The 20765-nt window shown below is 38.5% G+C and overlaps 1 protein-coding gene across 8 annotated transcripts; it reads right to left on the bottom strand.

Annotated features, from left to right (window-relative positions):
- Positions 1–1720: 1720 nt before the first annotated feature.
- LOC123443533 (exportin-7-A) lies at positions 1721–20437 on the bottom strand. 8 transcript variants are annotated; one of them, XM_045119935.1, is made up of 30 exons: positions 20243–20437; positions 19188–19406; positions 18785–19094; positions 18116–18276; positions 16913–16978; positions 15049–15166; positions 14829–14938; positions 14642–14737; positions 14195–14318; positions 13842–13909; positions 13219–13305; positions 12982–13134; positions 12784–12885; positions 11130–11189; positions 10943–11064; positions 10772–10862; positions 8566–8670; positions 8363–8467; positions 8237–8289; positions 8089–8155; positions 7866–8000; positions 7674–7786; positions 7499–7592; positions 7188–7407; positions 5778–5908; positions 4533–4685; positions 4126–4254; positions 3949–4047; positions 3800–3838; positions 1721–2304 (listed from the first exon to the last, which is right to left on the bottom strand). In XM_045119935.1, exons 3-30 carry the CDS (start codon positions 19032–19034, stop codon positions 2167–2169), a joined length of 3189 nt encoding a protein of 1062 aa, XP_044975870.1. In that variant the 5' UTR covers positions 19035–19094; positions 19188–19406; positions 20243–20437; the 3' UTR covers positions 1721–2166. The 8 variants fall into 8 exon arrangements, with proteins under 8 accessions (XP_044975870.1, XP_044975876.1, XP_044975874.1 ...); XM_045119941.1 differs by having other exon boundaries at positions 8363–8464; XM_045119939.1 differs by having other exon boundaries at positions 8089–8152; positions 20243–20436.
- Between the last annotated feature and the right edge of the window lie 328 nt (positions 20438–20765).

Here is a 20765-nt window from a genome sequence, read left to right as displayed (position 1 = left end):
TCAGTAGGAAAATCCGAGTGAAACGGCTTGCCGACAAAGAGGTTGCTGGTCGTGGGAAAAACTTGTCGCGGAAGAACTTTCAGGAAAAGATCTTGCCGGGTGAAAGTCGTGCCGGGCAAAGAGCTTGTCGAATGGGTGAAAGCTTGCCGGCCAAGTGGAAAATATCAATTTTGGTCAATCCGATTAGAAGCTAAAGATGGGATCAAACGATTATCTAGATGACCTCGTATGGAAAAGTGTTCTAAACGAAAATTATGCCTATCGTCGAAACGGTCAACTTTGCTTTTGGAGTCATCATCATTTGAGATAATATACGGCCTGTAAAATCTCTACAAAACTCAGATAGTCTAGTCAGTCATAGGACCGAATCTGATTGGAAGTTAAAAGATGATCTCGTGGAGTATTTAAGATGACCTTATTTGGAAAAGGAAGAATTGTTTGTCTCGTCAAAACGATTGATTTGGATTAAAAAATGTCTCGGTCATATGCAAATTCTGTAGACTTTGCAAGGAGCAAGACAAAAGTTTGGACCGGAATTGGGTTGAATCCGAGTTAGACTAGAGCTAGGACTGTAGGTGTGAATTGATTTTTTTGTGGGAAAAGCCGAAATGAATCATTTGTTTGTACGAGAAGTCTAACCACCTCATATATGCCGTGAAGGTGACGGCCCATTGAAAAAACACACAAACGAACAAATTAATCTATACTACTTTTGCATCTACTTTTTATCTCTTCATCGTTTTTCTCTCTCGTTCTTCGTTGTTCTTCGAGTTTGGGAGCTACGAATCGGAGGCTCTAGGGACGAGCGAATCAACATAGGGCAGCTCATAGCTGCGGCACTCCCTAACGGGTTTCTTTCCAGACGTGCCGGGTTTTGGATGTCTTGCGTATCACGCTGCCGGTTGGACCTCCCTCAACGTAAGCTGCCGGTGTATCACCTCCGACGTTGTGGTTAACATGTTCGTATGTCAACAGATCCCAGTTGAGATAATCCTTTCCTGGTACCAAAGTACAGCCGCCAATTTCAGGAATTAAGAACTCAGTTTGATTCGAAGGATTCAAGATATGATCAAACTTCACTCCATGTCAATATTACCTTCCGTTCACTAACTGTGCTTGCTCCTGATTTTCTTGTTCTTTCTTTCTAAAAATTCATTTTAAATACTTGCATATACTACATATTAAAAAATCATTTTTAATACTTGCATATATACCACGCAAGGTTCGTTTCGAAACATTGGAGAATTGACTTCAAGGCATGCGATACTCTTCTCGCAACTTTGCGCACTTAGTTCTGGGTATTTCTTCTCTTCTCCAATAATCTTCACAAGAGCTAGGCATCCCTATCTGCAGTGGCCTGAATTCAATGCAACAAACTGTATAAGGGTAAGAAGCGTACACAGATGTAATGTACGGGCAATAAAGGCTGGCGTTGATCAAAACAATTACCATGTCAAATACATTAAACCAAACAAAATACATTAAAACAAACAATAGTTTGAAATGCTGCCAAGCAAATGAGTCGGTCACGCAGGACTACATAGCCAATCGGCTGCAGATCCTAGTACTCCCAAGCACTTGAAATAGAACACTGCCTGCAAAGCACCAAACGAATAAATTGGCAGCCACCCCCATCACCTGCGCAAAACCATCAAAAGGAAACACCAACACAACTAAATGCTGACAGATTGACCTGTACAAAAGGTGTTAAAAGACGGTATTGATGTACATGGGGCAAGATTTCCCCTCTCTCTCAGACTACCAAATCCACATTTTAGCAAGCCAACATGGCCATTTACATCATTTCCATTCTAACTTTTTAACCAATGAATTAAGCAAGTGATGCCTGTTGTCCCCCTAACAACTTGGGGTAACAGCAATCACGATGAATGTTGCTGTACAAGCAAAGGGACGCAGTGGTAAAACAAGTCAATCCCCATCATTCACCATTCTGATACGGACAACAAGCTAAGAGACTTATAACTGCTTTTCACCACAGCATGCAGCGACAAAGCCCTACATCTTTCAGCCAATGCAAACTAAACTGCGTTTTTTTAGCACAAGTTTTTTTTTCAACTAATGGTGATTCCTATGATGCAAACAAGTTGGTATTTACAGCAATGCAGAAGCGCCTCCTTCAAACTTGCAAGTAATCCTGATCGACTGTCACTTCGCTCGGAAATCATGTCTGAATGTTGTGAGATTTTGAGTGAATCTGTCTCTGTTCTTTGGTTCCAAGCTCCTTGTGACATCAGTCATGAGCTTATCGAAACACTGTGAGAGGCGTTGTTGCTGATCTACAGGCTGCAGACAACAGAAGTGTTAGCTCTTAGATCGATAATCACCCTTCTGTTAGTTACAGTAACATAAGAAAGAAAATTGGGAGGATCAGTATAACTATCATAGCATAACTCTAGTGAGATGACACAGTTCAAACTACAGAAGATATCCTGTTTAAGGAAACAAACAATAGTTCACCCAGTATGTTATTTTTGACAGGGAGGCCCAGTATATTATTTATTTTCACATGTGCTACTTCCTCCTATCCATATTAATTGGCGTACACTTGATACAACTTGTACTAAGTGAGCGACAATTAATATGGATCAGTGGGAGTACTTGAAATAGATTATTCCAATACTATCGACAATTAAGATGTCACCAAACGGTAGTTCAGTTAGAAATATGTATTATCCTTGCAATAGATTATTCCAGTACTATTTACTCCCTCCATTCCTAAATATAAGCCCTTCTAGAGATTCCAATATGGATTACATACAGAGCAAAATGAGTGAATCTACACTCTAAAATATGTCTATATACATGAATGCATCCGTATGTAGTCTGTATTGAAATCTCTAAAAAGGCTTATATTTAGAAATGGAGAAAATACTATTAAGATGTTATCAAAAGATAGTTCAGTTAGAAATATGTATGATATTTCTTCACCAACTTGATACGCTTTACTACATGTGAAATCAAGATAATCACAATGTAACTTCAATAGACTAGTTGCAGCCTCTAGCACATACTCCCTCCGTCCGGAATTAACTGTTGCTGAAATCCGTCCGGAATTAACTGTCGCTGAAATCATTTCAGTGACAGCTAATTCCGGACGGAGGTTGTATTTTTTTCATACCAAACATAACTGGTACATTAAGTATATCAAAACTTGTATGTTAAATATATCAAAACTTGTATGCTAAATATATCAAAACTTGTATAGTTCATCTTACCCTAAACATTTCCCGCAGGAACAACGCTAAAGAGTTATAAGGATCAATTTTTAAAAAGTTACTTATTCTGCAATCTGACTATCAAGCAAACATTGTTGAAAGCTTCGATGATATATGCATAATGTATTCACAGTTTCTGGTGCAATCCTAAAAATTAATACCACCTAAGTAGAACACCTGGAACAAAAAACCTAGCCCTCCTAAATTACGTCAGATGTATTTGCCCATATGTACCATCTATTTGATAATAGTGCAAACAATTAACACCAAAAATTTGACCGAAACTTGATATGCGACATGATAGTCATAACAAATCTCAAATGTAGTTTTCCTGGTACATTTGTTTCGTCAAAATCATAGACAGAGCTACACTCTTAAGGAAATATTTCACAAAGGTTTACTTTTGACTTGTTTTCTGACATTTACTCAAGAAAATTATATCCTTGCCATGAAATAAAATAGAGACCTAAACACTGATGACAAAATGAAGTTCAACAAGTGAAGAAAAAGAAGGGGAAAGGACAAAATACATAATAGAACTTAGAGCAAAAGAGCAATCTAACCTGTGAGGCTAATATCTGCGCTCTCAGATCACTAAACATCTGCACGCCAAAACAGAAAAAAAAAAATCAAAATTACATGAAAACGATACGAAGTAGAAGAGAAAGAGAGAACAGAAACATGTTACCAACAACAATAATAAGAGAGGCACCTGTTCACTGATCATTATCAAACTAAGTATTGGTCTACTGAGACTCCACTGGTTACCCGCGTCCTCGAAGATAATGATTTCAAAAAGTGACTTCAGTATCTGTTGCAGAAAAAATATTATTATTATCATTACATAGCAACCTTTCCGAATATGGTACAAAAGGTTAGCGTCACAAACCTGAGGAAACAAACTGGGGAGCTCCCCAATATGTCGAGCAAGATTCAGTGCAGCTGGTGATGGTGGATTATCACCAGCTGTTATATTGTTAAAATAGAAAGCTGCCAAGCTATCAATGGCAGAAGCACACTGCCAAAAGAAAACAATAGAATGCATATCAACCCAAACAGCCATAGTGTCAGGCATATGCATAAGTAATAGAAAGATTTCCTTGCAACAGAACTTAATAAACTAGCTTCAGGCATATACATAGTAGATAACAGAACTTCATTATTCTTTGTTGTGGTTACAAGTTGTGAAGCAAGCCATCGCTTAGAAAACCATAGCTCAGGCACTGATCTATCACTAGTGTCATGTTGTTATTACAGGAACATTTTCAGGTGGTAAAGAGATCCATAGTGACATACCTGTGTTGATATTCCCGTATCTAATCCTTTCAAGCCAGATTCAAGCGAGGTGACAATATGCACAAATGTACTTGTGTCCAGATTGAGGACAGAATTGATAGTGATATGGTTGTTGAAAAGAACTTCCATATATCCATAATATGCTTTTGATAGCTGAAAGAAATCAACAGCAACGATATGTAAAATAGATGCATCTAGGTAACCACAAAGTGTAGATTGTCACAACATCTTGATCACTAGGAGGTCTTAGTATTTGCATATAGTCCATGGCTTAACCTACAAAAACATGATCCACGCTACAAACAAAGGATACTAGTACTTACTCCCTCCATCCCAAAATAACTGTCTCAACTTTGTACTAGATCTAATACAAAATTATACTAAGCTTAAGACACTTATTGTAGGACGGAGGGAGTACTATTTAGATATCATAACCAGCGCACAGCCAAAATAAAAACAAGGTACAAACATAGGATATGGATTATAATCCTGACTCCTATTTTTATACTCCCTCCGTCCAGAATTACTTGTCGCACAAATGAATAAAAATGAATGTATCTAGAACTAAAATACATGTAGATACATCCATTCTTATGACAAGTGTTTCCGGACGGAGGGAGTATATATTATACTTGATTGAAACATAGAATTATACAGGTTGGAATATGAATTATACTGTTTTAAATCTCTAGGTCATCCTCCCTCCGTTCCTAAATATAAGACCTTTTAGAGATTTCACTATGGACTACATAGTGAGCAAAATGAATGAATCTACACTCTAAAATATGTCTATATACATCCGTATGTAGTCTACAATGAAATCTCTAAAAGGTCTTATATTTTGGAACGGAGGGAGTAAAACAGAACAAAAATTCCTCATGGAAAAGATTCTTGACACCACTACTTTCCCATAAACCGTTCAGTATGTGAACCCTGGTTGCATATGCACCCACAGTGCAGCTCCAGCATATTATTTTTAACACACCAACTATGTAAATACATGAGATTACTTTATTAAAAAAGATTTACTCAGCCGCATTGGTACCAGAGAGTTTTGGTCCAGTTTCTGATGACTGGACTGTTGCATATGCTAAGGATACACGTTCTATGTGACAAGAGACAACAATTTCACTTCTTCAGTGCTATAAAACTTGCCACAAATGTTTTCAGATAGCTAACAAACATAACATAGAACAGAAAAACAATCGTAACTAAATTCCAAAGACGGCATGAATAACTAAATACCTTTTTAAATGTCAATATATCAGACAATGGAATTGACAGGGTCATCTTTAAAGATATATCAAGGGCATCCGCGAGTGCTCTGTCACCGTAAAGCTCAAACACACCAAAGTTGACATAGTTCCCACATAGGGCTGTACATACAAAACAAGTGAATGCCAGTCAAAAGAATAATAAATTATCGGCAAGAAGAGACTGCTATTCCACAACGTGATTTAAATATTTTATGTGACTAAGGAATAAACACAGTAATAAAGTGCACTATTATCTTATTAGACCTCTCCCAGTGCAAGGGTGCTTAGATGAGGTGCTAAGCGAATTAAAAGGCTTAGCAACTAAACTCCCCAATGCATTGGTGCTTAGCTTTTGGTTGCTAAGCTCCCTTCATTTAATTAGGTATAGACTCAGATTTATGTTTCCACCTGGGTACACGCGCTTAGCATTGGTTCTTCATGAGGTCACCATACTGCTCTCTCTCTTCTTAATTAAAATGCCACATCAGATTTTTTGCTTAGTTGGCAACCTTAGCACCCATACAAGGTGGAACATTGGGAGGGGGCTTATAACCCTAGTAATGCAAATAAAGCTTAGGTTAAAAACACAGCCCCATAAAATTTCCTAGAATCTGAATAAAGTTGCCTCCCACAACCAAAAGGCTTTCACAGAAACCTGCCAAAATGAACAATTCACAAAAAATTGTCCTTAATAGTCCAACTCGGAAAATTTTGGCTCGAGTAGTTTGGAATAGATCATAACCCGCGCAATTCGCTGCATTAGAACCTAATGCCATTGGGGAACAGGAACTGCTAGAAGCCAGTTTGACCAGAAACAGGTGGAACCAGCTAGGTGTACAAGTCACCCAGGATATTAAGTGCAAAAGTCAACAAGGCCCTAATCCACTTAATTTATTATTAACATGCCCGAGGAATCGCAACAAAATGGAACTGACTGCACATGTTTTATTTGTTCAAAAACTACAAATGTCAAAACTGAGGTTTGCAATCCAGAATAATACAAAAGCTCATGAAAGCCCAAATAGTATTAGATATCATAAACACATACTCCTGATATTTTCAGTAAAATTTAATAACTTAAATGACTTGCACAGTTGCACTACAATTTGGTCAGTTGAACTGGGTTGTGTAGGTACAAAACAATCATGAAAATTCCCAACCACTGTCCACTGCAGACCAGTTTTAATATTCATCTCAACAAAATGAACTAAATTTCACTCTAGGCTAAATATAAAATGCACAAGAACAAGGACCTCTTTCAAGTGGCTGAAACAAAACTACTACTATTACTACGTAAGTCCTTGAACATTTGCATCATACAATGAAATTAACATCTGCAAAAACTAAGCAACCGGCGGTCACAAAAGAATATGTTTCGAAACACAATACACATACTCACCCCTTGAAAGAACAGTCAATGAAATCCATATGCCTTTGTATTTACTTCTATAAATATTAGTGCCATTTGGAAGCAATAAAATCCGTGAACCATAAGCCACAATCAGCTTACTAATCTCCCGAAACAGAAGGATCCCATTTGGTGATGAGGAATCAAATGTCAATCGTTGAGCCTTATTCAAAACAAACTCGGACATGAACTTGAGTAAGGGTGTGGTAACCTGCATGTGATGATGAATGAAGAGAAGACTAATAAGCTGCGGATTCTAGATAACAAGGTTAAGCTCAATAAAAGCAAAGTGTCCCGACAACCTCTGGTTCATCGGTCAGCAGGGAGATGGCTCTCAACAGAAGAGGCATGCGAGACGGATACAACCAGTCAAATAGGAGGCCGTAAGTCCTGCGGCTGAATTAGATCAATAAAAGAGCAGTTAGTTTCCAAATTTTACAAACTATTGGGACACTTGTGTATGATCAGAGAATACACCTGTTTGTAGCCATAGCAATGCCTCTTAGATCTCTCATCAAACCAGTAAATGCGTACTTTACAACATCAGTCTGGAAAGCAGCATCAGCACTTGCCTCCAAATTAACTGCAACCTGTAGTGAAACAAAGAATAAAATCAGACAACAAATGTGATAAAAATCTATACTAATACAAAAATAACAAGCTATGCACCTGCAGAAGTGGCTCCATGAAACTTCGGAATTTTACTGGGCCATCCTCCATGAAGACCAAGCAGCCAAGGATGTAATAGAAGTTAGTTCTACTGCGGACACATCTGTATTCTTCAAGAAAGGGAAAATTTTCCCGCTGGCAGTATGAATAGTTAAAACAGAATCATTTCCAAGACCAAGAAGCACAGATATCTATCAAATGAAAGCTAATGTGAAGCACTTACAGAATGATTTGCGATAATGAACTTTGTACTCTCCAGCTTGAGAAGAAGCTTTCCAGTCATATAGCTGCTATGGCAATAAAATATAAAAGAAAATCATGATGCTAAACATGAGAAAATGGAAACTGAATACATAGATCTACAAGTTTACCCAGATGCAAGCTCCTGGAACAGTGACAGAGTATGATCAATAACATCTTCGCACTGCAAACACATCAAAGGTTAGCAACACCTTATAGATCAAAGTCAAAGCTGAAATCAGTAAATGAATAGTCACCTCAGCATAGCACTTCAGATTTGTAGCTATCTTCCCAACAATGACGTTGAGTAAAACTAAATGGTCAGTCAGCCCAAGAAGCTCAGATAATCTTGCATACAACTGCTGCAGCAAAGAAGCAGTGCTTTATAATATGACAGAAAGGTATATCAAAATGCAGTACAAATAATATCAGTCTGTCGTATAATTTCATGTTTCTAAACCTTTGAAGCATGCATGGCTTGGTCCCCTACATATGACCTTCTGAAATTTTGAACAAAGATAAGAATAGCTCGATCAAGCCTTTGCTTACTTATTTCTTGATATCTCTGCAAAGAAAAGATAATGAGTTCCAATTCGCATAATAAGTTTGTGCCGCTTATAAATAGATACTGGTAAGCAAAGTAAAGCCCTGATCTGATGACATGCCATATAAGGATGAAAGAACAACAAACTCATGCAAGTTCAGCAAACGCAAGAGATAAAATCACGTACAAATCATCCTACGGGAGAAAAGAATTTTGAGTCAACATATGGAACCAACATTTATGTCGTAAAATCCATCCCAAACCATGCTTTGCTGATGCCATGTAGCCATGTGGGGCAATAGCTCTGCTGATACAAGCTACACCCACCTAAAGGGGATAGAAATCTACTAGTTATCTATTAAGTAGGATGTCTGCATATAGAACCAACATTTATGTCGTAAAATCCATCCCAAACCATGCTTTGTTGATGCCATGTAGGCATGTGGGGCAATAGCTCTGCTGATACAAGCTCCACCCACCTAAAGGAGATAGAAATCTACTAGTTATCTAAATACCTTTTAATTGTGAAAGTTGCTCTAGTTAAGGCAGCTAGAAGTTGAGACCTTTGAAGGGAAGTTAAGAGGTTGAGTTTGCCTAAACCCAGTAACCCACGTTTTCATGAACTGCTGCAATGTTAATGATAATGAGGAGCAAGCAACCACATAATTAGTCTTCTGTCTTCTCCTCTTGCCATATTGTCTACATCAACCTCACTCTCACAACGCAATCCATCAAATTTACCTCCAGCCAGAGAATGGGCGTAAAAACCATACGGACAAAACCAAAACTGAAGATGAATTAACTGATTTTGCTCATAACCAAGTTCACGGAACCAAAAATGATTTTGGTGAAATTGGTTATAACCACCAGATGACCAAAAAACCAATAGATTGGCATACAAAGCAAACTATTTGGATAAGGAACATGGCCATCCACAATCCTCAACCCCGTCATGCATGCACATGCACCAGACCGGCAGCAGTTAGATCCAATCACAAGTCCTCAACAAACAAACCCTAGAACATAAGGAGAGGCTGCCATGTCACAAGCAACTCCTCGTGAATCCTTCTACTTCTCCTTCTGTCTCTCGTAGCCACAGCGAGAGCAAAGGCCGATGGCAACCATTGACATGGGCAGCAATTGTTGCCAGCCTAACCCTTCCTCGCTCTTGGTTGTGGGTTTCCAGGTGAGAGTAATGTGTTTGACCACTTCAAGTCAAAGATGTGTCCTTCTACCATGTAGCATGGTAAGGTGTTTCAGTCAAGTCTCGCCACTGAAGCAAACCTCACACTAATCCCCACTATGAATTTGCAAACCACAACAGATTGCCAGTGTTGAGCCAAGGAAGGAGGGGATGAGACCAAGTCATCATGCCCTGGGCAAAACACGTGCTACAATGGGTGGGACAGAGGGTCGCAAATCTCACAAGGGTGAGACAACTCCCAAAACACGTCCGTACTTCAGATTGCAGGCTGCAATTCTTTGTACGTTATCTGGTGTGCATTGTGTTTTAACCAAAAACCCAAACCGAATTGTCACCAAAGCTTCAATTTACAAAAAACTAGTACTGGCTGTTTCTGTTGCTGTTTTCGACTATGCAAATTAGTACAAAAATCAAAACCGAGTTTTCGGCTTAACTGAATGTCCACCCAGACTCTAGACTATTTTAGTAACACGAGTGGCACTGGATGTGGGGTGCACGTCAAACAGTAAGTATTTACGGGGGCTGTTATTTCTGCCATTTCACTATACCCTCAAATTCAGTTTATTCTGCCTAAAGTGAACCTAACAGGTAGCATTGGGGAAAAAATATGGTTGCTGTAAAGAGCACTGAACACTTCCAAAATTAGTCATTCGAAGCAGGCGAGTTGCAATTTTACAAGGGAATGGAGAAATAGGTAGTTGGACATTTATGGTATAGTTGGGCAAAAGGTCAACACTGTTAAACTGTGAAGATTCATTATAAATAATGTTGTTCCAAAAATCAAAAGAACATGTCTAATACCATTACCAATACTACATACGTAGGCGTCTATATCAGATAGCACTTAAAAAGGGAAAATCATCCTGCAAGCAAACTAGCTCATCATTCATGTCAAGCGACCAGATAATTTCATCTAACCTGTGCATGCACCCCTGTGTCAGTAATATTTATCAACTGTAACACACGAGCCGCAAGTTCCGCATCGAATAACTCCTGTGAATCTTGGCTGCTGAAGAAAATGACGAACCTTATTTGTGAAAAGAATAGCAGAAGAATAGAAGGAAACAGCAAACAAAATTAATTACTCGCCTGCAACCAACAGTCTGCCTAATCTTGAGAATGGCTGCAATTATGTGGACCATCCAAGCAATTTGCCCTTCAATGACAGACAGCTCAGCTGCATCTCCAGAAGCTGGTAATCTTGACCTTGCCTGCACAAATATTTTACTTTGAATCTTTGCTGGAAAAAGAAAATCGAGAAACAAGGCTGACATACCGTATAAGCTTGTAGAAGAGGCTCCATGATATTAATGATGAAGAGGCTACAGCTTTCATACTGCAAACTCATCAAAAGAAAGTAACTATCAGGGCATGCAATATAAAAAAATAAGCAAGTCCAAAAATCACCAAAAAATAAGGATTTTCTTGTTCTAGAGAAACCTTGCATGTATTTCTTGGGAGAAACAACATACAGAAGGGAAGGCCGCCAAGAGGTCACAAAGCCTCTCAGCGAACAAGCTGGGCCGAAAAAACAACAGTGTCCTAAGGGGTTTCATGTAACTACTGCATCAGTGATTGAAGTAATTCTATAAAAGACAAACAGATAAAAAGGAAGCAGGCGTTTTGCCCAACTTATATTTAAAAAGGCACAATCACGTTTAGGAAAAGATAAAATTGAATATAAACACATGTATAACAATCCATGAATCATGAAAATATAAATCAAAATGAATCCATGAAAAAGGGGGTCGTTAATCACGTGAATTGGTAGAACAATCATTTAACCACTGCATCCTACTATAAAAGAAATCACTTGTGATTGAAGTAATTCTATAGAAGGCAAATAGATAAAAACTACAAGTTTTCCCAAAAAACTTACTTAAAAAAGAACAATAGCGTTTAGGAAACAAAATCGGATATAAACACTCATAGTGGTGAGTGGTGATTGGACATGCATAACAACTCCATCCAAATCTCAATTGAAGGAATGATAAGCCTTCATATATACATCCGCCTTTCCATAAAAATATAAATCAAAATGAATTGATGAAAAGGGGGCTGATGATTACGGGAATCGGTAGAACAATCCTAATCAAAGTATCAAACCCTCATACCGAGTTGGAAGGGCATGCAGCTACAATTTGTAAGAAAGAAAGTGTATCATGATTCATAAGAAATAGTGCAGGTAAAGAATTATGGATGAATTTTATACCTAGATGATACCATATACTGAAATGTAACTAAAAAATAGTTTTACATGAGTTGTCCAAATTTATCTAATAGCTCAAGGTGTAGAGTACATATACTCCTTCACATCAGTCAGTCCAAAACTCAGAGTTAAACAACGCAGTTGATTCATTAAAAATATCATGTACGGTCACTAAAATTTCATCAACAACTTAAAAAACGCAACAAGATGAAGACTATAATGCTTGCCCGCTGCCTTATCTTTGTGTAGACTCTGAATTCAAACAAAGCACTCAATGTAGAGAATATTCTGAGGTTGCGAACATTTTTCATCATCTTAACAAATGCAACAACATGAGTAGCAGAATGGTCATCTATTGCATTATCTTTGTGTAGATTGGCGCTGTTTTGGCAGCCCGAGAACTCTTGAGTTGAATACATAAACTTACTGGACATGCTAGTCAGAGCACAAAGGTAAAAATCACATGCTCAATCCAAAACTGACAGGTTTGAATCCTTAACCATGTTTACTGAAAAACTGGAATAGGAGCTAAATCGAACTGATGGAATGGCATCCAGATGAGAAAGCAAATAAGGCATCATATTTTCAGTTTCCGAAAAGCTGGAATAGGGTCTGAATCCTATTAACGGAATGTGCCAATGTTTACTGAGTCAAATCAATATTTGAATACACAAGATATAATATATTAAATCAGAAAGAAAAATTCATGATGTAGCAGCACCTTGAATCTACAAAGATAAGGAAGACTCTCCAGCTGATCCTGGAGACTTTCCGCATTTTCTAACGGATTATCTGGGTCTGGTGAGTTGTCCGCAAAGCTGGCCTGTAATGAACAGAAACGACATAATAATAAGAATGGCAAACAGTTCCTTCTTAGACTGAAATAAAAAAGTAGTTGACCTCTCACAGAAGAAGGTACCTGGACAGAATTAATTCTAGAAGTGATAAAACCCTCCGTAATTTTGGGTACAGTTTCATCAAGCAGGCTTGGTGTATCGCCTTTCAAGTAAGGCACAGATGTCACCAGCCTTGACCAGAGACTTAAAAGATAGTAGACGCTATTACTGGCCCACTACAAAATAAACAATCTGTAACATACCAAAGTCATAACACACAACAATCAACAAAGATTAAGTGAGCAAGAAGAAAGACAAACCTGCCATGATAGCAATGATTTAGTTGTAAATTCTGCTACAAGGCCAAGCCATTCACCATAGAACTCAACATTCAGAAGCTCTGATAACTGTGAGGTATAATAGATCAAATGTTCAAAACATTTAATAAAAAATTAAATCGTTCCAAGCCTGAAGGACGCCTCTTCTACTGAGGCATCACACATGGGTCATAAAATCAGTACAAACATTTAGTAAGCTAATTAATATTGAGCCAAAAATGGATAATGACCAAATTTAAACCAAATAACCCGGATGTAGGCATTCTCAATATGACATAAATTAGATTCACAAAAATAAACAACTAGGAGTATCACAGAATAAATATGATACAATTTGACTGGATGTTGCTTCAATTACATCACAGATTAAGTTGCACTATTTCAATTAAACAAATCAATTCATGGCAAACTTTGAATAGACAAACAACATTAACATGTTTTCGCTTGAAGACAAGTAAAATGGCAATTTGAACATAACAACAGAAATAAGTCATATAGCTCACTAATACTTCAAGAAACAAATATAAACATAAACATATCTTTGGTCACAGAACAGACAAGAACTGAAGTAGGGTTACTCTTAATTTAAGTAACAATATCACAACCTGGTAATTCACTTTAAAACGTCCCAGAAGACGGCAGAACTCGTGGTAATTTCCATGATCAGCGAGACCTGTTAATGGTAATTCAAAATAAATTACATGAAATTATCTAATTTTTTCCATAGGTGCATCAGTAAGTTTGGCTTCTCCTGCACATACATTTAGCTATGACTTGTAATTCAATTCAAGACTTTAGGTTAACGCAACTAGTAGTTAGCTAGTCAACTTAAATGCTTCTTAACTGGTGAATAACAGGCTTGTTCCCTTCACTAAAGGACTTGAATTTAAGGCTATTGTTCTGAACTGAAAAACAGCACTATTAACAATCTTGCGAGCAAAACATAGAAGTGCTAAACCTTGGCCTGTTTGGAGTATCTCCCTGGTGCCTGACATCAGATGAGAGAGAAACTGGGACCTGGCGGGGTCTTCCACAAAAAGACTTCGCCTGACAGAAGCAAGTCTGACAAGGCATTCCAAAGCCTGTAGAAAACAAGGTCCATGCACACATACATAAGAAACACATTTCTTGAAGAAAAAAAATGTAAAATTCGTGAAAAAGAATAAAATATGCTTCTCAGACTCAGATATCACCAGGAAAATACTGCTCTTACATCAAAATATTGAACATCAATATTCCATGACTTGCAGTTTCTAATAACTAGTAACATACCAATACAAAATTTATTAATATCAGCCAATCAAAAGGTCGTTTAAACATGCAGAACTGTGGATCACTGGTGGTACATTTGCAGAATGTATTACTGATAAGTGATAACACAGCACTCAAATCACTTAAAATGTACCTCTTTTGAAACAGATGTATCGTTGACTTTGTAGTAATCAAAAAAGATCTGAACAGTGGAAGGATCTTGAAGGAGAGGCCTCCAGGATGCAGGAAGCTGCATGAAGATATACATATGCGTAAACTACAAGAAAAGGCAAAAAAAGTGCCCGTTTAACAGGAAGCTAACAATTAAGCAACCAATTTACCTGCACTGTTCCAAATTCTTCAGAGCTCTCATCCACTGGAGAACCAACAAAGTCAAATGACAAGCACCTCAATGCAAGCGAAATAGGAACACGCCTTAGGTCATCCGGTACTGTAATTTAAGAAGAATTGTATTATTTGGTGGAAATAAAATCAGAGTAGGTATTCTAATAAAGTCTACTGGAATGACAAATCATGCCCACGTAACACCTCGAACATCACCTTCACTTTTCAGTTGGTGTAATGAGGTAAGAGAAATTTGGAAAATCTGCAGAAGAAACTGGTCCTTGAATGAAGTTGCAATTTTTCTGTGAAGTGTCAAAGGCATTGCAGAGTTTGCCTACATTTGCATAAAAAAGATAATAACATTCAACTTCCTCGTACAGTATGCCTTAAGAAAGGAAAATGATTGATACAAGATATGAGCATTGCACTGTAAATAGTACTGAAAAAAGAAAAAGAAGTCAACTATAACAACTAAAAATCATGACAGCGATGATGTTAGTAGTAAACACCATAAGCAGAAGGTAGTTTCCAATATGAATAGAACAGTCAACTGCATACCGACAAATTTTATTGATCCAACTATTCATAGAGTGGTTACAGAAACACAAAGAACTAATATGTTCGATCGAAACTTGTAGAGACAGAATTAGGATATTTTTCTTTTGCGTTAAGCTAGTAAGCTTCACCAAAGAACTAGCCATGTACAGGAGTGCGTGGAAGTTAGCTATCCATGTGCCAGAACAACAACTAGGTTTCGAGATCTTGTGGGTTTCAACTCTAGCCTACCCCAACTCTAAGCTATATGTATTCTTTATTCATGTTATGAAGAGCACAACACTTGGTTCCACCTTCTATGCAAACGGAACTCCCTTTATGAGGAGTTGAAAGTAACGTTCAATCATCTATCCAGAAGTAACAACACAAAACAGAGAAGGAAAAGGAAGACATAAAAACGATTGGATGACAGGTCATACTACCAGATGACCTGCAACAGCTTCAAGCAGTTGTAAAACTGTCATACTTCGCCCACTAGCAATTAAGTGAGACCACACCTATTATGATTGATACTAAATCCCTTCTAAAAATTTAGTGCGCACATAGAATCCATATAGGGTATGGAGTAATTTAGAGAAGTTATTCCAAAAATAAGAAAGGATGCACGCATACTACAGATGTAAACCAGTAATTAATCTCTGAATATGTAGTAAAAGATAGAGGCCCTCTGGAGAAGAGACCAACTTTGAATGATAGCCCTCGAAAATCTGAGGGGTGAATGATCAGGATGATTGGATCCACTTTCCCAACTTGTGGTTTATAAAATTAGCATGGAGATATAAATGATGATTGAACATCGATGAGCCAACTATCCCTAGTAATTAATACTCCCTCCGTCCGGAAATACTTGTCGATGAAATGGATAAAAATGGATGTATCTAGAACTAAAATACATCTAGATACATACATTCCTCCGACAAATATTTCTGGACGGAGGGAGTATAAAATACACCCACTTATTAATATTGGCGGGATTAAACAATAATATTCTGACCATTAGGACTGTGCATGCTCATTTGCATGCCAATAATGACTTCTTATTTAGTATGAATGTAGTGAGCCGCATTGTTTATAAGGTGTCCTGGGCGCCTTACAAATATGCCTGCATTAGGAGCTTAGGCATCAGAGCGGGTGGTGTTCGCTTTAGGTTGCCTTTTTTTTGCGGGAACGCTTTAGGTTGCCTTAACACCTTATAAACAATTGTGAGCCGTAAGTCATCGTGTTCGCTACTACTTATAACACTCTTAACAGTACTTATAACACTCTTAACTCACGCAGTGTCCTATGAATGTACGTGCTAGTGGTTATATGGCAAGTTAGATATGTCCGTCAACAAAACTGTGCATGAAGAATAACGTTAGACAACAAAATATTGTGCAGCATTATACAAGCAACAATGTCAACACCTTTTTTTGGGAATCAACCAATGTATTAAGTGTTATAATATGAATGCCTAACCATATTGAATAGAGAAAAAAACGTTTATGGAAACAAGATACACAGTAGAAAACTTTTCAGATCTCACCTGGTTCATTTCCATTACGAGAAAATTTAGTATCTTCAATCCTATTAAATAGTGATCCTGAGATGCCTGAAGACATAAGCATAAGCAACGAATTTAGAAAACTGAATCAGATAACATTTGACATGGCATGATTTGCTTTCCAAGTGAAATTTTACTGCAGAAACCTGTTTCATTTCAATTTGCTTTCCATAAATAGGTTGATTGTAATTGGCACTATGCTACATGCTGAAGACATGCAATCAGGTTTTGGCATGAACAAGACTTCTGCTTTATAAAACCAAAGGTGCTTTAAAAAGTACTCCCTCCGTTCACAAATATAAGATGTTCAACTTTTTTGTAGATCAGATGTATATAGACACGTTTGTGCATCTACTCATTTCAGTCCGTATTTAGTCCATATTGATTATCTAAAACGTCTTATATTTTTGAACGAAGGAAGTACAATTCATCACACTGACTTGTCATCATCTTTGCTTTTTTGTATCTGGAAATGGAAATAACTAAAGTACAAGTACACAGCACAAGAAAGTGCTTTTGGAGCAATTAAAAATGTGATAAAATAACTTCAAACAAACCAGTTCTCGATATAATTATCAACTGAAACTCTGTTAAATTTCAAAGCTGATGCTTCCTCCTCATATGACATAGAAAACCAAGTACAATTTACCAAAGAGATGCAAAACCAAAACAATATCTCTGTTAAATACCTCCAAGAAGTTAAATTCTAAGCCATCAGGAATTAAGCACTATATATTTTGCTTACAACTTAACGTCTCTCTGTCTAATGAGAGTCATAACCATTGTTTATAAGGCGAGTTAAGGCAAAAGCACCAACCGCCCTGACACCTAACCGACACCTAGGCACCTAAAGCGGGCATAATTGCAAGGCATTGCCTGGGCACCTTGCGGCCTAAGCGTCGCCTAAGCATCCAACGCGGGACACCTTATAAACAATGGTCATAACATCCATACATATTCACACATAAATGCATATGTATCTGGCACAGCTGGTTATATTTTGACGATTGGTTCTGAGGAAAAGGTTTCAGTCAACTATGGCGTGTGGAGTCCTGAATTAAAACATGACACAACTCTACTATAAGCAACAATACTTATCCCAGGTATGGAGTCCATACTTAATACATGGTAGAAAATTAGGTAACTCCTTTACGAATGCAAAAAAAGATCGCAAGAAGTACTTACAAGAGCCAAGAAATCTGTTGCTTCTTTAAAAATCTCTCTGAATCTGTCGTCATCAAACCATCCAAATTTTGTTATACGGCATGCAAGCTGAATTAGGGAAATAGTCACGAAGTTCTGCAATTTAGGTCCTCTTGACGCTAGGTAGTTCATGACATAATTCCCTTCACACAGATTACAAATAGATTAGTCTTTGATTAGCGACAAAACGATGGCGCAGAGCACAAGTGTGTTAGGGAGGATACAGATAAATAAGTTATCTATTTCAGCTAAAATGCATAAACATAAAAAATTTGAGATAAATGAACATAGACACTTCTCCCTTCCAGGTATGCTACAGAAGCACAAAAAAAGGTAAGGATAGAGTGCGTAAATTATCATGTGAGCTTTGTAATAAACATAAATGTCTTTAAGGACAAATAAAAATAAGCTGTGAATCAAGGAAACGTGAATCAAGGAAACGATAAAACCTATTCATTTGGTAACTTATACTTAACATCTGTAAATGCCCAACTACTTTGCATGTTTACATGGCAAGTATGTCACACAACTTGTAAGTGAACGTGAACATATAGAAAGAGATATAAATGCCAACATGTCATGCAGATGTAACAGTTGAAAGAACCAAAACTTGATGCCATGCAATATATGTTGTCAGAAAAGAAACATTACGGATATCGAGGCGCAATTGCAGAGAAAGACTGCGATCTGAGACTTGCTTCACCAAGCTTGTACTGGCCAACATCAAGGCATATGGAGTTGACGCATTGTCCAATATATATTGGCACTGCGAAATGTAGTCACTGTTCTCTGAGAAGCACTTGAGCGTGCTTTCTGCATGTGCTCTCTCAGCCGAGTCTCTAGAGTTGTAAAGCTTTTCGCACAACACCTCTAACTGTGCTAGGCTCTCCATTGAAGACATGAACAAGGAGCTCCAAATTTCCGTTCGATCAAATATCCAGGATTAATATGCCACCAGGTTCTGAATTAATATCCACGAATTTGCATGAATGGTCATCACAAACTTAAATTTAATGCATTAGGTAGTCGCTTCAGTAGGGAACTTAAAAAGTACCATAAAAGCTCTGAAGCTGAAATATATGATTCTAGCACATGAAGAAGGATTGTCACAATACATTCATATTACAAGAGAAATGTTCCAACAACAGAGTTTCTCAGGTACAGTCTTTTCAGTGAAGCTTAATCAAAGATTAAGACACGAGACACAAGAGAAAACACCTAACAAACACTTAAATCGCCAATACCGGCCACAATCAGCCTGGGGTAGAGTGATCTGCACGGATGGAAATGCGAGACTCAGTGATGGCTAAAGAAGCACAATGATAAAATAATCATCTACCAAGAAGTTTCTGTTGCATTTTCTAAAATGCACAAGTGCGCTCTAACACAAACATCCAGGGGTACAGTAAAACATAATGGCAGAGTGGAGACCTTGAAAATAACTAAATGATGCATCTGCTAAGCCATCCTATTTTACAGAGCACAAACAAATACAAATACCAGATCAAAGGTATTGAACAGCACGATGACATGATAAGCTTACAGTATTTTGAACAGGAAATGCATGCTGCATTTGCTATGCAAATTATTCATATAATACCCATTTCAGTATATATGCAAATCGGCAGAAGAATCACAACACTAGAACCTTGTAGCTTCATCCCCTAACCGCCAAATCACCCATCCGATTGCAACACAATAGCGTCAATGCATCAAAACCGTTCTACTTCGCCTCCTTATCCAAGAATCTAAGCACAGCACGAGCCACGAGAAAGCAAAGCCGAAGATCCGATCATCATCAGAGAACAAACCAAGCTATCATCTACCCATAAACGACCACGTAAGCATCCTCGGGAGATCCGGCGAACTCCCAACACGTCGAGATCCCCCGAACCCCGAGCGACCCCGCCGTGAACGCGCCGAATTTCACAGCATTCCAATCCTAAAACTCCGGAACGAGCACCGCGGCGGCGGCCTGAGCTACCACCGCGGGCCCGATCGAGCGCCCCGCGCTGAGGCGAGGCGAAATCGCGGCACAGGCAACTCTATGGTAGACGTCGGAGAGCAAAAGCATCGCGGTCGCGGCGATCGAGGGCTTGCCGGACCTACCTTATCCCCGTGCCTGCGGAGTCCGCGGAGGTCACTGTCCGACGGCGGCTGTGGTGGCTAGGTCTAAGGCTGCCGTCTCGGCGTGGGGATCGGAGGCGTGCGTTTTTGGGTGAGGGAGGTGTGTGGAAAACGGAAATGAGGAAGCTAAATAGGAGGGAGGACGACGGGGTGGGGGTGGGGTGGAGAGCGTGTGTGCGACTGTGCGTGCAGCGGTGGGGGAGTGGGAGGCGATGATGTTGCGGCGCTGTGGTGTGCCGGGGACGGGAAGTGATGGGCCGGGTTGGACTTTGCGTCTCGAGATTTCTCCTCTAGGGTTCGTCCACGCACGAACGCATCATCACTTCTTCTTTTTCTTTGCTGCTTACGACAACTATTATTTCCTTTTTCTCTTCGTTTTACACAAAGTGCGGGTTGCTGCAAGATTCTAGATGTAAGCCTATATTTATTGGTTTGTTCTCAAAAAAGAAAAGTCTATATTCATTGGGAAACGATTTCCGTCAACGGGTTGATAATCATAGTGTGC

This window comes from Hordeum vulgare, chromosome 3H (genome assembly GCF_904849725.1).
Source record: "Hordeum vulgare subsp. vulgare chromosome 3H, MorexV3_pseudomolecules_assembly, whole genome shotgun sequence".
In the NCBI taxonomy this organism is placed as follows: Eukaryota; Viridiplantae; Streptophyta; class Magnoliopsida; order Poales; family Poaceae; genus Hordeum; species Hordeum vulgare.
The sequence above is the reverse complement of the archived record's forward strand: the minus strand, read 5'-3'. Positions and strand labels throughout refer to the sequence as shown.

What these genes read in the sequence shown, in the direction of transcription:
- LOC123443533 (XM_045119937.1), bottom strand. Translation starts at nt 19,034, where the DNA reads ATGTCTTCAATGGAGAGCCTAGCACAGTTAGAGGTGTTGTGCGAAAAG. An exon ending in GCAATTGCGCCTCGATATCC is followed by an intron (nt 18,277 to 18,784) that starts GTAATGTTTCTT and finishes ATCTGTGTGAAG; the next exon opens with GGAATTATGTCATGAACTAC. An exon ending in TTCCAGGAGCTTGCATCTGG is followed by an intron (nt 8,156 to 8,236) that starts GTAAACTTGTAG and finishes TTATTGCCATAG; the next exon opens with CAGCTATATGACTGGAAAGC.